General features: G+C 38.0%; 1 protein-coding gene across 2 annotated transcripts; it reads left to right on the forward strand.

The window, feature by feature from the left end:
* The first annotated feature begins 4,868 nt into the window (after positions 1-4,868).
* LOC133740381 (leucine-rich repeat receptor-like serine/threonine-protein kinase SKM1) lies at positions 4,869-8,496 on the forward strand. 2 transcript variants are annotated; one of them, XR_009861179.1, is made up of 4 exons: positions 4,869-4,986; positions 5,136-7,726; positions 7,881-8,336; positions 8,386-8,496. XR_009861179.1 is itself a non-coding variant. In XM_062168333.1 (3 exons), exons 1-3 carry the CDS (start codon positions 4,976-4,978, stop codon positions 8,240-8,242), a joined length of 2,964 nt encoding a protein of 987 aa, XP_062024317.1. In that variant the 5' UTR covers positions 4,869-4,975; the 3' UTR covers positions 8,243-8,496. The 2 variants fall into 2 exon arrangements, 1 of the variants encoding a protein (XP_062024317.1); XM_062168333.1 differs by having other exon boundaries at positions 7,881-8,496.
* Positions 8,497-16,078: the final 7,582 nt, after the last annotated feature.

Below are 16,078 nucleotides of genomic sequence, written 5' to 3' on the forward strand. Positions count from 1 at the left end.
CCATCACCAAAATCTGTAAACTAATTAGCTATGAGAAAATAAAGCTAAACTACAATACTGCACTCCATCTCCTTCTAATACTAGAAACCAAACCTTCGTTATGACAAGGTATTATCATTTTATCTCCATGTCAAGAATTAATCATGCCGAGCATGCCTCATAAGTATTACATGTTGTCCATCAACTACTAACTGAACCGACTTACAAAACCAAAACTGAACATTACTATAGTAAAATTAACTGACTAACAGTGTAGTAAACCTAACTGAAAAATTAACTGATTGAGCTGTTATCCAGTGTGACAAGTTAAAATGGGGTAAGCAGATTGCTTCATGTTAATTATGTATATCCCAAAGCACGTATAGTAGTAATGGGATAAGCTAGCTAGTCCGAGCGACTAACATAGTCCTAGACTCCAACTGTAAATCCCAAGTACCTGTGCATACTAACCTAACTACCTAGCAGTTATACATAGTTCGTTTTGGTCTTTGTTATGCATGGGTTTTTCGGCTAGTCGTAGCTAGGACTCATAGTTGATGATGATGTTTCATATACAGAGTTGGTGCAAAATCTCATTTAGCATGTGAATTGCAAACGTGCAATACAATCTACTTTACGATTTGAATGAGACCATGAATCAAATTTGGACCACTTGATCATCATTAACAAGAAAACAAATTAATTTGCCTGTGAAATCATCTCCCACTTTAAACCGGCCAGTTCCGGTCCATTACCAAAGCATGCACTAGGCCAATTAACTCTTAAATTAAGATTTTATATTTACAAACTAATAATCTTCCAAAAACAAATCTTGACGGGTTACATGTGGTTACAGAGAGATTAATAATAAGTTGATAATTAACTTTCTGAAAAGTTTGAAGTGATCCAATCTATCACCGGCCACGTACGATCGATCTTTAGGAAACCCGAGTTTATATATATATATATGCCTTTTGATGCATATTTTGGATCAGATTTGGGTAAGTGGCTCAATAACCTAGGTTAGAAAAAACCTAGTGGACCATTCTGCCCGACATTTGCAGTCCATATTACCATATTAAAAGCCTGTTGTTTATAAAGAAAAGAAAGAAAGAACGTACTCAAATTAACAAGTGCAAGCCAAAGTTGTCAATAATAGACATTAATTAGTTAATTACACGAGCAAAGAATGATTAAAGTTCCGGCTAAGTGAATGAACTGGACCACTAACTATCAGAACATGAAGCCCTACAAATTTCAAAAGAGATTCAGACCCTTATTCAAGGGAAATGGGTCGGCTAGCTAGCTCCTCGTCATGCATACCTCAGTTAATCGATCACAAGTTAATTAAGCTCCCTTTAAAAAATTATTAAAACAACTATGAATATGGAAGGTATATGCAATCAAAATTCAAAAGCGGTATTCATTTATTTATATATTTAAGTAAAAAATGGAAGCACTAAACCTAGTTTTGGAGTATAATGCATCTCCTTATTAGTCTTTACAGCATCATGGCATAAATGAGCTTTTCAATAATAATATTATCTCCAAAGAGGATTATGAACTGAATTAATAACAAAATATCCTTATATTTTATCATATATTAGAAGACCAAACTAACATGGTCACATCCAAGTAGTGGATGAGGGGATTAAGTATATGTATCTGATCAATTAGTGTTGAGTTTGATTAAGGGTGCCCATACAGAAGAGGTTTAGAAGCAAATTGTCTTTTTCAGTTGGCTTATGATCTGTGTCTACCAGCTAGCCTAGCACTTACCATTTCTGCCCACTAACCCCGCCTCCTTTCGAGACTAGCTAGGTATAGAAAGTGGAGTTTTAGACTCATATTTTCTAGTGGCTTTTTAGGCATGAGAGGCATAGTGGAAAGGTCACACCCTCATAGGGTTTTAATGATATAAAAAAAAAAAAAAAAACTAATTTTCTGTAATATAATCAGATTAAATTTGTTTATATTCTTATTTTTATAATAAGTGATCGCATGATTAATACGTGAGAGAGATAACTAGATACATACTTTGCACTAAACAAGGCATATTAATGCGTCAAAATACACGAGGCCTGTTGTGTTTGGTCATATATGCAAACAATACAGGTAAAGTTTCACGAAAGAGAAGTGGGGAGAGCTAGCTGGGACTGGAGCGAGTATTGTAAAACCCTAGAAAATGGAGATGAGGAAAGCATGCTGGTAATGACAAAGACCACACACTGTATATTCCTTCGAGAAAGGAGACTCTGGGTCCCCATGCCAAGAAGAGAATAGAGAAAGGCATTTGTGCGCACGAGCACTACCACTACCTCCTAACCCTAGCTAGTTTATTATTACTGTGCAAAGACATTCAACTTTCTCTTTTCAACTCATGTCGTCCTTCATTCTTCTACCACTACCTCCTTACCCTAGTTAGTTTTTTTTTTTTATTGTTCAATCACACGGTGTCCTCAAAGGCTTCCTAGGCCCAGAAATTAATCCGTGCTCGGGGGATCTTGTCAAAACGCTTCCTCCCTCCTGGCCACCAAGAATATATTGGGATTACGTACCCTAGCTAGTTTATTATTACTGTGCAAGGACATTCAACTTTCTCTTTTCAACTCATGTCGTCCTTCATTCTTTTCATTTCTGATTTCTCTGCTTTGAATTGCCTTATTCTCTTTTATTCTTATCTCTCAGGCCTCCTTCAGTTTTAGCCCCACTACTGTTGTCTAAATACTTCAATTCCTTGTGTTTGTAAGTACTCTCTCTCACTCTGCAGAGTGCAGAGACTCTCTTTCTTTTTCTGTAGCTAAAAGTTTAATTTCTTTCTCCAAATTATTTTCTCTCGCTCTCTCTAGCAGAAGGAGAATCCTAGATAATTATTAAAAGGTAGAGTCCAAACAAAAGGGTTCGAGAATAATACTGCTTTTTTCATGCAGCGCAACTTCATCATCATTATTATGATCAACTTCTCTCTCTGTAGCCACAAAGTTTACCTTGCTAGCTTCTGCACTAGAACTACTTTTAAGCGCCATTTATTCCAGCATGTGTATACACACAAAAGTGAGCTAGATAGCTCTTGAAGAATAGTTCTTGATTGTTAATTAATTCTATTTTTGTCATCATTTTGTTTGACAAAAGTGGCAAAGTATTTTAGAAACAATGACAACACAAGCAGCTTAGGTTGATGCAAGTGCAACAATGATTAGTGAAACTCCAACTAAGCCGTTGAATGGATTGGAAGCAAAGAATTATTGTTCTTTGGTTGCCTTAGGGGAGAGAGAAATAGTTCTGAATATATAGTTGTCTATTGGCTGAACTTAACGTACAGAGCTTAAAACTAGAATGAGTAGAATCATTAATTAACAAATGTTTGTCAAGAAAGCTAGAAGCATTAAACTTTTTAATGGTTTATAAATTTGTCTAAACTGTATTATTAATTTATCTCCTTTTCAAGTTTTTCTTTTAGGCGGAAGCTTGCATATTCTCTTGTCATGATCACTTTTTTTTATTATCGATCAATGAAGGAAATCACGAGCTCTTTCATCTCATTGTTTATTTATAATTTCTTTTGAAGGAAGGATATGTGATTAACATATCAATTGATACGTGTTTCTCTAATTTATATTTCATAGGTAAAACTATGGTACGTTAACTTTTCTTATATATGTCTAATTTTATGTAATATTTACCACTTTAAGAACTCATGTTACCACTTTGAGAATTTTTTTAGAATGTCAAGGTCCTCGTTAAAGTAAAATATATATGTAACTAGAAAAAAGTTCTCATTAAAATAAATAAGGCCTTCATTAAAGTAAACTAGGTTCTTTTTTGAGTAATTAAGTCCTAAAAGTGATAATTGTATGTATGTTATATATTTACTTGTGGAGTTTCCCGGCCTTCATACAAAAGAAGATAAAATTTATGTAACTAAACCATAAGATGATTGTATTCTTCAAAATGAGAGATTCTTACGTAGGGCAAACGCAGGGGCGGAGCCAGAATTTGATATCAAGTGGGGCACTCACAAAATATTAAAACTCCATAAAAGAAAAAAGAATTTCATTGACAAATAAAAGAAAAAAAAACCCAAAATGATGTCTTTTAAATTGTCTAAAACAATTTGTAAATAACTATATTAAAAGTAATTCAAAAGCAATGTAAATGTTCAAAACATAATATATATTATATATAAAACATAAATGTTCAGGCCAAAAAAAAAAAAAAAAAAAAACAAACAAAAGCTATTCCTGGATGATAGCTCGAACCCAAGACCCAAATGTTGCCTACTAATCACGCTTCCACTATGCTAGATCAATCACACTGCATCTAAACAAACTAGAACATATATAACGCTTACTGGGTCACGGGACCCAATAGGCCCCAATGTGGCTCCGCCACTGGGCAAACGTACCACGTGGCTGGTAGGACTGACCAATCAGTGAACATGTAAGGGGGTATTTTTGGTATTTTATTTTAATAAGTAAGGATAATTTCGATACACACTTCAAAATTTTTTGAATTTTGATTGGGCTGCCTCATCACCACGTGGTACGTTTGTCCTATGTAAGAATTTCTCCAAAATTAACTTTACCGAAAGAAATTACATATGAGAAAGTTGGGAAGTCTTTCAACGGTTACAAAAATCTTATCATTATGGCGTGAGCCAGTCAATCAGTCAAAAAGAGCATTTTAGCAAATAACCCGACAAAATCAGAGGCTTTTTCCAACATCTGTCCCTGTTTCCCTTTCAACCGTTCGTGTTCAAACATCATTCTGAAGAAAGTCAAGGTCCCATATCGTAATTATCCGCAACTTCCGTCCCCATTTCCAGAACCTTAATCTTCCATCTATTTAAGCACTCAAATCTCCCACACACTCTCTCTCACACTACTAACCCTCTTCTTCATCAATTAGTAGTCCAAACTCCAAACCTTCCTCCTCCTCTTCCAATTCACTCAACAAAATCTTCACCATCTTTCAAGCAGCAAAAGCCCTAATTATTATGAGTTTCAGGTACGTTGCTGACATTTGACTCCAACTTCTTTGATTAGTTCTCTAACTTTATTTCTTCAGATCGATTCCGAATATATAGTTCATTATTTGTTTTACTATATTTTCCATGTTTTTCTGTTAAATAACCAATTTATACTCTCTGATTTCAGTGCTTTCTACGTGGATGTTATAACATCTGAGCTGAAGATGGCGAAGAGACCTCGAAGCACTAGTCTCATATGTTGCATGTTGATCATCATGTTCTTAATCTTCCCAAATCATATCTGTGCTTTGGATGGTTATGATGACGCTGAAGTTCAGCTTCTCTTGTCCTTCAAAGCTTCCATCTTCGACGACCCTTCACACTTCCTCTCAAGCTGGAGCAACTCCACCGCCAACAATCTCTGCAACTGGCACGGCGTTACATGCATCGGTGATGTTAACTCGTCGCACGTCAACGTCAACGTCATCGACCTCTCTGGAAGAAACATCTCTGGCAGATTATCATCCTCACTCTTTCACTTGTCCCACGTCGAAAAAATCGACCTCTCCAACAATCAGCTACATGGCCAACTTCCCCGTGACATATTCACCAGCTCAAATTCTCTCCGACATCTCAATCTCAGCAACAACAACTTGACCGGTCAAATCCCACATGGTTCACTTCCGGGTCTGGAGACACTAGACTTATGTAACAACATGATTTCGGGGAAAATCCCCGAAAACATTGGTTTGTTCTCGAGATTAAAGTTTCTTGATCTTGGTGGTAATGTGTTAGCGGGAGAAATTCCAAATTCCATGTCAAATATGTCTAACTTGGAGTACTTGACTTTGGCTTCAAACCAACTAATTGGCAAAGTTCCAAGCCAATTAGGCCAAGTCAAGAGCTTAAAGTTGATATACTTGGGATACAACAATCTCTCCGGCGAAATCCCACAAGAGATTGGTAAGCTTACTGCTTTGAAGCATCTCGATCTCGTTTTCAACAATCTCACCGGCCAAATCCCGGACTCTCTAGGAAACCTTACCGAGCTCCGATATCTCTTCCTATACGGAAACAAGCTCACAGGTCCGCTTCCTAAATCCATTTTTGGTCTTCAAAAGCTTGTCTCTCTTGATCTTAGTGAGAATTCTCTTTCGGGTGAGATTCCTGAACTTTTTAGTCAGCTACAACAACTTGAGATTCTTCATCTTTTCGCAAACAACTTTACCGGAAAGATTCCGAAATCCCTTGCTTCTCTGTCTCGGCTGCAAGTCCTTCAGCTGTGGTCGAACAAGTTCTCAGGGGAGATTCCGAGTGATCTTGGAAAGCAAAGCAATCTCACTGTTGTAGACTTATCTACAAACTACCTCACCGGAAAAGTACCTGATACGATATGCCACTCGGGGAACCTTTTCAAGCTCATCCTCTTTTCCAATTCTCTTGAAGGTGAAATCACAAAAAGTCTGGCTTCTTGCAAGAGCTTAGGCCGAGTTCGAGTTCAAAACAACCGGCTCTCCGGTGAAATATCGGCCGAATTTGTAAAGCTTCCGCTTGTGTATTTCTTGGATATCTCAGGCAATAATTTTTCCGGAAGAATTGATGACAAAAAGTGGGACCTGCCTTCACTTCAAATGCTGAATATCGCGAGAAACAGACTTTTCGGCAACTTACCAGAGTCTTTCGGCAGCGACGAGCTCGAGAACTTGGACTTGTCTGAAAATCATTTATCGGGAAATATCTCCCTGAATTTCGGGAACTTATCGGAGCTGATGCAGTTAAAGCTTTCTCACAATAAGCTCTCTGGTCCCATCCCTCAACAATTGTCTTCATGTAAAAAGCTCGTGGGCCTAGACCTCAGCCGCAACCAGCTCAGCGGCCCAATTCCGGTCAGCCTTTCTGAGATGCCAGTTCTCGGTCAGCTTGATTTGTCCTACAACCAACTTTCCGGCGAAATTCCACGGAACCTAGGCGTGATTGAATCGCTTGTTCAAGTGAATATTTCTCACAACCACCTTCATGGAAACTTGCCGTCCACCGGAGCCTTTCTTGCTATAAATGCGAGCTCGGTGGCCGGAAATGACCTTTGTGGCGGCGACACCACGAGTGGTTTGCCACCATGCAAGAGCAAAAGCGTAAGAAACAACCCCACGTGGTGGTTTATTCTCACTTGCTTTCTCGTTGCTTTAGCTGCTTTTGGTGTTGCTGGTTTTGTCATTGTATACATTCGGAGACGAAAGGATTTGGAGCTAAAAACCGTGGAGAATGAAGATGGAATTTGGAAAATGCAATTCTTTGAGCCCAAAGTTTCAAGATCGGTTTCAATTGAAGATATTTTATCAGCAGCAAAACAAGGTAATATCATTGCAATTGGCAACAAAGGTGCACAATTTGTTGTAAAAGATGATGCTGTGAATTCAATTTCACCAACATTTTGGTCTAAAATGGTGGAATTTGGAAACCTTCGGCACCCCAACATTATCCGGTTGATCGGAATATGTCGTTCAGAAAAGAATGCATATGTCATCCACGAATATTGCGAAGGGAAAGCATTGTGTCAAATTCTGGGGAAGATAAACTGGGAACAACGACGGAAGATTGCCGTTGGGATTGCAAGAGCTCTACGGTTCTTGCATGTTTCTTGCTCTCCGAGTGTTGTCATCGGTTGTGTGTCTCCCGAGAAAGTAATTGTTGACGCAAAAAATGAGCCTCGTCTTCAATTGAGTCTCCCTGAGTTTAGGGACTCCAAGGGTTTTGCTTCTTCTGCATACGTTTCTCCAGGTACTGACGAACGTTTACTGTCTCTTTTTATATTTCGGACATGATATTTAAGAATATTATTCATTTTTTGCTTTATAATTTAGCAACATGATATATAGACTACACACTCTTGTAACTAAATCTAATTCTAAAATATTAATGGCCTTGTTTGCAGAAGCTAAAAACAGCAAAGACATCACTGAGAAAAGTGATATCTATGGTTTTGGTCTAGTCCTCATCGAATTACTGACCGGGAAAAGCCCCGACGACATAGAGTTGGGCGCACACGAGAGCATCGTTGAGTGGGCTCGGTATTGCTACTCGGATTGCCATCTTGATGCGTGGACCGACCCGATGATCCGAGGACACGTGTTCAAGAATCAGAATGAAATTGTTGAAACCATGAACCTAGCCCTTCACTGTACTGCTGGTGACCCCACGGCTAGACCATGCGCAAATGAACTATACAAAACCCTAGACTCTATAACGAAGACGAGTTCTTGTGTTGCAGTAAACTTAGTTTCTTCACCTTTTTGATAGTTTTCAATCCCCAGAGATCTGTGTTCAACCTTTTCTTCTTTTAGCCTTTTTCCTTCTTAATTTCATTGGTTTTTCTGGTAACGTAATGTATGTGTTAATTAATTAATTATCACCTTTTGTGTATTAATTTGTAACATAAGGTGTTAATTAATTGTTAATAGCTCATATGTATTGTTTGATGGTATGTTTAACATACTATACTGAGTGTAAAATTGTAGATATATAAGGTTACTAGCTAAATTTTACCTAGATTCTATGGCTGTATATGAATTTTCCTTACGAATTAAGTAATCATAATCATACATGACACAACTTCAACATCTTGTATAGATCGATCAGATCCAAAAGAAGAAGAAAAAGTAATGAATAGTAGCTATATTAGATGTTCGAGCTTCGAATATGCAATACATCACTACCTCTTCGATCCCTTTCTTTATGGCTTGCAAGAGAAAGGAAACGGGACCATTGTTAATCTAGCTATATCGTAGGACAGTCTTTCACTCTTTCAGACTTTCCCCTATAAATTGGTGAAAGAATAAATCTCCAATCGCATGCGTAAAACTCAGTATCATTCTTACGACCTAGCTATAACATGCACAGAAAGGTGTGGGTAAAACTTGGAAGCTTACATCCTAACAGAGACCGACCAAGTTACTTTCGTTAATCATTTGACCAAAATTACTATATTTACCATTGCATATCTGTTCTGTGATTTTCCTTTAGAGATTTCCCTAGCTGTACCACTTTAGTCATAGACAAAGAGAAACTGTGGCGACTGAAAGGTCGTGATCAGTGAGTTAGGTCAAAGAACAAACAAACACAAGCAGGCCAAGGACAACGTATACTGTAGTACATCTCTGATGGTGCCAAGACGATTTTATTTGCTTTGTTCCATTGTCGGACATTCTTTTGAAATAGGAACAAGGCCAAAGGAACAATTTGTATACAGTCATGCACAAAGCTGCAGATCTATATGTCTACGTACGTACGTATAAAAGCTCAGTTAGCTAATTATAGACAGTGAAGAAACAAACCTTTTCCCTTTTTCTCACACTTCAATATCAGCTGTCTCTTCCTTTTTCTTTACAATCAGTGGTCAAAGGTTTTTACAATATAATTAAGCATGCCTTATGAAGTATATATTAGTATGTAGTTGAACTAATCAATTACTATGTGCAACTCTAGCTTCTCTTATTATGATGATTGTATTTGTGTTCAAGTACTTATCAAGTATCTTGTTGAATGTTGCGTCAAAAGAAGAAGATCTCGTGTTCAGATGAGTCTGTTTCCGACCTGCAGGGTCATGAGGCAACAATCTTTCTTGTGACCTACCTTTCCTTTTACGTTGTAATGATGTTGTTTAATCAACTAATGAAGGGTTTTAAGTAATTATTTCGTCGTCTTAATTTCTAATACATATTCTCCTCCTATTGGCTAGATCGATCGCTCTAACGAGCAATGATGAAAGTGACGAGAACCCTTTTCCTTTTGTACAGTTTCTCTATCAGCAGCTAGCTGAAGTACTCATGATGATCCATAAGCTAGCTAGGGTTAAAATAGTTAGAAGATTCCATCTCTAAAGATGAGTCTAAACACATGAGTTTAAACGAGCTGACATTTTCAGGACCAAATTCACATATACCCCAGCTCAGTTTTTGCTGGCATATCATATATTTGAAGCAGCTGCTGCCTTTCGTCTCAAAAGCCTCGAGATCTCAATGATGGTAGTTCTTGGAGACCATGCAAAAGTACTCTCTTTAGTTTGGCCTTCTCTGTTATTTCTTTCTTTCCAATTCAAAAAGCTCCTTTTACTATCTTTATGTAAATGTCTTCTTGATCGATCGAAGTCTTTACATGCATTTTAATTTCAATTATCCCTTTTGGATTACTTTGTAGATCGAAAAAAAATTTCGTGTGTATTTCTTTGATTTAAAGCAAGTAGGGTTTTGTTTACATTGACGGAATGATAACATCTAATTGGATACACGTGCATCGATCCCATCGCATATCATATCACAGCAAGAACCCACTAAATCAAACATAATTCCAAAACTACATAGTTGATAACTGAACGCTACCAAAATCGAGAGAGGCCAGGGGCAAAAATTTTCACTAAGCCGGTCGTCATGAGTAAGCTTAAGTTACTCACTTGGGAGGTCAAACTCTTAATAATTATCGTAATAGGTGCATCGCATAAAGATTAGCTTTTGGGTTCTTCAAGTTAAACCCACCGATTGAGAACAGGGTTGAATGTGAGAGTCTAGTGAGGCAACCACCACAGCCATCAAAATCTCAAGGGCCGGCCAACAAGTCAAACTTCGGTCGAGTTTGAACTTAGGTTTTAGTTTTCGCCTTTTTAGATAGTTTAATCCCTTTAATGGTCTGCCTAATTGACTCCAATGATCTGAAGTCTGCGCCTGATTGTTAACAATTAGTCTTAAACTCTATGATTTATAAACATGGAGTTCGTAGTGGTGCTCACGTTCCCAAAATTTGCTTATTACATTTCTTGATCCGGAGATTGGAGTGCAGAAAACAAATATAAGAGTGCACATATCGCTCTCAAAAAGCTACATCCCTTGCAATCAATTCTTTTAGAACAGTCAGTCTGGGAGAAGCTTAGGACGGACAAAAAGAACAAAAGAAAGGTTTAATAGCTAGTGATGGATTCAGAGAATATATTAGTGGAGTAGTTGAATGAAATAACTTAGCTATCACATCATTATGTCCTTGTTCTTAGCTTGTAGACGTAGTAACGTAACAATCTGTTAATTAATTGGCTATCAATCGAATCACGTAATTCTTGTGTTCTGTGTTTGTGGATTGATGCAAATTACACATGAGAGTATATATATTCTGCTTGAAGCTACGATCAATCGTTCGTCACATGCATATTGAATGGTGGGGTAAGAGATAGCTTATCAGATTACCTAAATAAGAAGTTTAATGTGACAATAAAGAGTACTTGATAGAAATGATTACATCTTAACTAAAGAAATTAAAGAATGAGCAATGTGATGCATGGCATGATGGATCTAATATATATTACATATTGATTAAGTGTGGTTGCTAGCTTTTACTTTCTTTTTTTCTTGAAAGAAAAGATTGGAATTATTGGAGGGACAGATTTGTGCTCGATGAAAATAACGTACACTTCTTAATTTGAGAAAGAGAGTGTTGATGGATGAGGATGCATGCATCGGTCTTCATTGCGGGATATTCCGGAGTAACCATGGAGTATTAGCAAGATTTGGTAGTTAAACCGAATCCTTAAGCTCATATTGATCTCTACTTGGTCTCTCTTCTTGATCATGGGGAAGACAAGAAAATGCAGGTGTTTTTTGGGGATAAAATCATAAAAATAGAAGAATAAGAAATGCAAAAGATTTACCAATATTTATTATAATTATGTGTGTATGTGCATCACTTCATTCATATGTTGTGATGCATTAGAACAAATGACAATATAATTTTTGATCCATTTTTGAATCTAACGTGTGATTTGAATGTATAATAAAATTAACAGAATACAACATCTGAGATTCTGAGTACAATGATACATGCACTAAATGTATACATGCACAAGGGTGATTACTTGATCTTTTCTTATTACAAAAAAAGGTGGATATTTGATAATGAGAATCATACATCCTTCAAAATAATTTTAATTTTCAAAGATTTCAATGTAAAAATACTCAGATATTTAGATAATTCTCACATCAGCCTATGTCCCTGAAAAATTAGCCGTTTCCATTAGGTACCACTCGAGTCTAAACTCAAGTCCAAACACAGCTGGTGAGAGACTGTAGTTTTTGTAGTAATTTTTTTATAGGAGGCTTTTAACGACGACCCGTTTATAAGCATAGGTGCATATTTTTTTATAGGGGAAATGATCATTTACCCAATTTTAGGGTTAATTAACCCCACTTACCCAAACACTCTAAGAGATCATTTCCCACTTACCCAATTAAATATTTTTTTATTACTTTTTATTTATTTTTAGGACAATTTTGCCCTCACCTTCTTTGTCACATAGAATGAGAAGTCATCGGAGACCTCGCCGGACTCCGGTGACGGGTGGCCGGCCGCGGACTCCGGCGACATGTGACCGGAATCCGGCAACCGGTCACCGGAATCCCGAATCCGGCTACCGGACTGGTGACCGGATTTCGGCATTTGGTTTTATTACCCCCCAATAATACACAGTAATCATATTATTGCCCCATAATAATACCCAGTAACCATATTATTGCCCCCCAATAATCATATTATTGCCTCCCAAGAATCATATTATTGCCTCCCAAGAATCATATTATTGCCTCCCAATAATCATATTATTGCCCTCCAATAATCATATTATTGCCCTAAGTGAATTGTATAAACTCCCAAAACCAAAATGAATACACTACAGACACAATTGATCAATTTATATGTTGTACACGTAATTTTTTTTTTCCTTCCTCATTCTCGGAGCTCACAGTATACACACACTGAACACCACGACCTCACCTCACTCTCAGCTCTCTCTTCCTCACCCCCAGCCACCCCATCCATCTCTTTTATTTTATTTTTCTTGCAATCACCGCCAGCACTCCACTCAATCCATTTCTATTTTACTCACCCACCGAACCACACCACCATAATTATCCCACCATATGCCAGCAAGTTGCAGACCTACAACCACACACCCTCTATTTCTTCAACCTCTCTTCTTCAAGATCTCTTTTTTACCTGCATATCAGACCCAAATCCACCCCTCTTCGACGGAGAACCAAACTGAGTTAGAGGAAGCTCTGATCGGCGCACCGGATCTTCAGGCCGAACCCGGCCAACGACGGAGAACTGGTCGCAAATGAAGGCTGAGAGAGAGAGAGAGAGAGAGAGGATTTCTTCGACCTCCTCGCCGGAATTGACATCAGAGCCGTCTTCGCCTCCATGCTCGTCGCCGATGAAGGCTGTGAGGAGAGAGAATCGTCGTGGATGAAGGCCGTGAGAAGGGAGCTTTAAATATGAGAGAGTCTGAGAGGAGAGAGATTGTTCAGTTTCAGTTTAGAGAGAGAGAGAGAGAGAGTCCGGGAGGAGAGAGTTTGAGAGGAGAGAGATTTCAATTAAATTAATAGGGACAAAACTGTCAATAAATGTTAGATTGGGTAAATGGGGTTAAAAAACTGTTAGTGGAGTAAGTGGGCAATTTTTAAGCTGAAATTGGGTAAGTGGTCACGACCCCTTTTTTATATGGGCTTTTATCAACGAACAGTCAAACATGTGGTCAGTAGAGATGTGTTTATTTTTATATATATTTTATGCATGGTTTTTATGACAAAATATGAGAAATTTTGAAAAATGACCTCTTTTGGTTATTCAATTTGGTTTTTAACCTTTTTTTTTTAAACATTTTTAAAATGACCACATATAAGAGCAAGTTCACCGGGCTTGTTCTTGCCCGGGCACCACGTCAAAAGGAGGCTGGGGGGGGGAGGATTTCGGACTGTTCATCCTTCCACCGGAGCTGGGCCAAAACTACAGGGGGAGGCCCAGGGCACCATCTCGGTCACCATGGTGACTGAGCCCGTGACCCAGGCTGCCAGGCTGGCCCAAGAAGAAGAGAAGGGGGGAGACGCGCGCAGCCGCAGACGTGAAGCCCAACCGCTTGTCTTCTAGCGGCGACAGGACAGCAGGCGCGTTGGGCGGACGATTTTGTCGTCTAGTGGCGTGGGGGTGCAGTGGGGGTGCGACATGGCGTGTAGCCGTTGGGCTACTTTTCAGTTTGAATGCAACGGTCCACAGATCTGGACCGTTGCTTATGATTATGAAATGGATCTGACGGCTGGAGATTGCAGAGGTTAAAAAAAAAAAAATTAAATACCGTTAGATTACATAGGTAACAAAAAAAAAATTAAACCATTGATTTTTATAACTCTATAAAATTTTCTATAAAATTTTTGTAACTCTATAAAATTTTCTATAAAATTTTTGTAACTCTATAAAATTAAATACCTTACCTCCTATTTTACTTCTCACACCAAAAAAATCATATTTCTTCCTCAAATTTTTTTGATTCCAATATGAGTGTACGAGGCAATACGATTGTCCAATATGAAAATTTATTTGAATAATACCCTTACAAATGAAAAGCTAAATGAGATAAAAGTGATAAAAGTGTCGGTGGAGTTAAAAAAAAAAAAAAAAAAAAGTGTCGGTGGACATATAATTTGTCTACCAATAAAATTTTCTTTGATTGCATTTTCAAATTGTTTATCAATACTATTTATTTACATCATACATTTCTCATTTTCCAAAAAAAAATTAATAAAATATTCGATGAACAGTAACTGACTGGTGACCCTGACCCAACGGGTGGAAGCAAAGATCCAGTGGCAGTGAATAGTTTCCTGCCCTGGTGCCCTGGTGCCCTGGTGACCTGGTGACCCAACGGATGAACTTGCCCTAATAGTACTTGATTACCCTTATGCTTAATCTAGGGTTCCAAAATCCATTTCTTTTCTCCTATTTTTCAATTCCCACGACTTCTCCAGTTCTCCTATTATTATTACAGTATTATCTTCTTTTTTTCACTCTTCTCATATATACATTTGTGGCCATTTTCTTCAATTGTTGAATAATCTTATATAATTGGTTAATGCAGATATGGCTATAGCTATGTTGTCGTACCCGTTTCCAATATCAATGAAAACTCATTAGTGCCTCTGTTCTGCTTTATTTTGCTTTATTTGGCCACAGATGTATATTGATCGATCATGTATGTGGATTCCATTTCAAGAGCGTTAAGTCCATTTTGGTATGATGTTGGACTGGAAGAGATAAAAATTTTGTCGTGTTAAGAACTGTCAAGATGACTTCTTTTAGAATGTGTCAATCTCCTTCAACTTACGACTATTCTCTATACTAGGGGATGTCAAACAACAGAATAATATTAAGCCCCATTAGAAATATAATTTGGATTTGGATTTCAATTCCAAATCTACGTAATTGAAATCGGTGTCACCACACAGGAGAATTTCAAACTAGAGATTTCAAAATTGTGTCACCCACCACTTAATTAGTTTAATTGCTGTGAATTCGTTACAAAAAATCATCCGCAAGCTTTTCTATAACTACATCTGATTATTTGATTTGTCACATAGAGAATTGGAGGGTGGGAAGTGGATGAGGGAGAAAGCTTCAAAGAGAGGAGAGCTACGAAGATATAGAACAATGGTTTCTTTGGATATTTTTTTATTTGTTTGTTTGTTTGTGATGACATAATGAATGGTTTCTTTGGATTTAGGAGAAATTATTTCCATTGTGTTGAAGAAGACGATCTAGGAGGGAGAGGAGAAACTCTTCATCCATTTTGTGAGCCAATGAACTACAAGTTTTTTAATTTTAATATTGGTTTTTGGGGGAGTTTGGAAATATAAAAAGTTAATGAGGCTAATTAAGACTTTTTATCATTCCACATGGTCATGTTTCAACAATGTTGGATCGATCAGGGATTGGTTTCTGTGTTGATCCATGTCGCTGTGGCGTGGCTCGGAGCGGTTTGGATCGATCGCTGATGGTGTGGTGGGGCGGCTCGTGGCGGCGCTGGTCTGGTGATGTGGGTCGGCCAGAACTTGGCCGGACGGTGCTGCACGATAGGTTGTTGGTGGGAGAAGGTGGACTTGGACCGTACCAGAATGATGGGCTTGATGCCAATTCCTTGGTGGACTACCCTATTGGGCCACGAAATGTTGGGCTGGGGTTCTGCCCTAGTCCATTGTTATTTTGGGCTAGGGTTTAGGCCCTTGGCCCAACCCTATGTTTTTAGCTTTTGTCTAATTACAATAATGT

The sequence above is a fragment of the Rosa rugosa genome, chromosome 3, assembly GCF_958449725.1.
Source record: "Rosa rugosa chromosome 3, drRosRugo1.1, whole genome shotgun sequence".
NCBI lineage: Eukaryota > Viridiplantae > Streptophyta > Magnoliopsida > Rosales > Rosaceae > Rosa > Rosa rugosa.

Excerpts from the sequence above, each read along its gene's own strand:
- LOC133740381 (XM_062168333.1), top strand. Across the intron at positions 7,727-7,880 it reads TTCTGCATACGTTTCTCCAG|AAGCTAAAAACAGCAAAGAC; the intron begins GTACTGACGAAC and ends CCTTGTTTGCAG.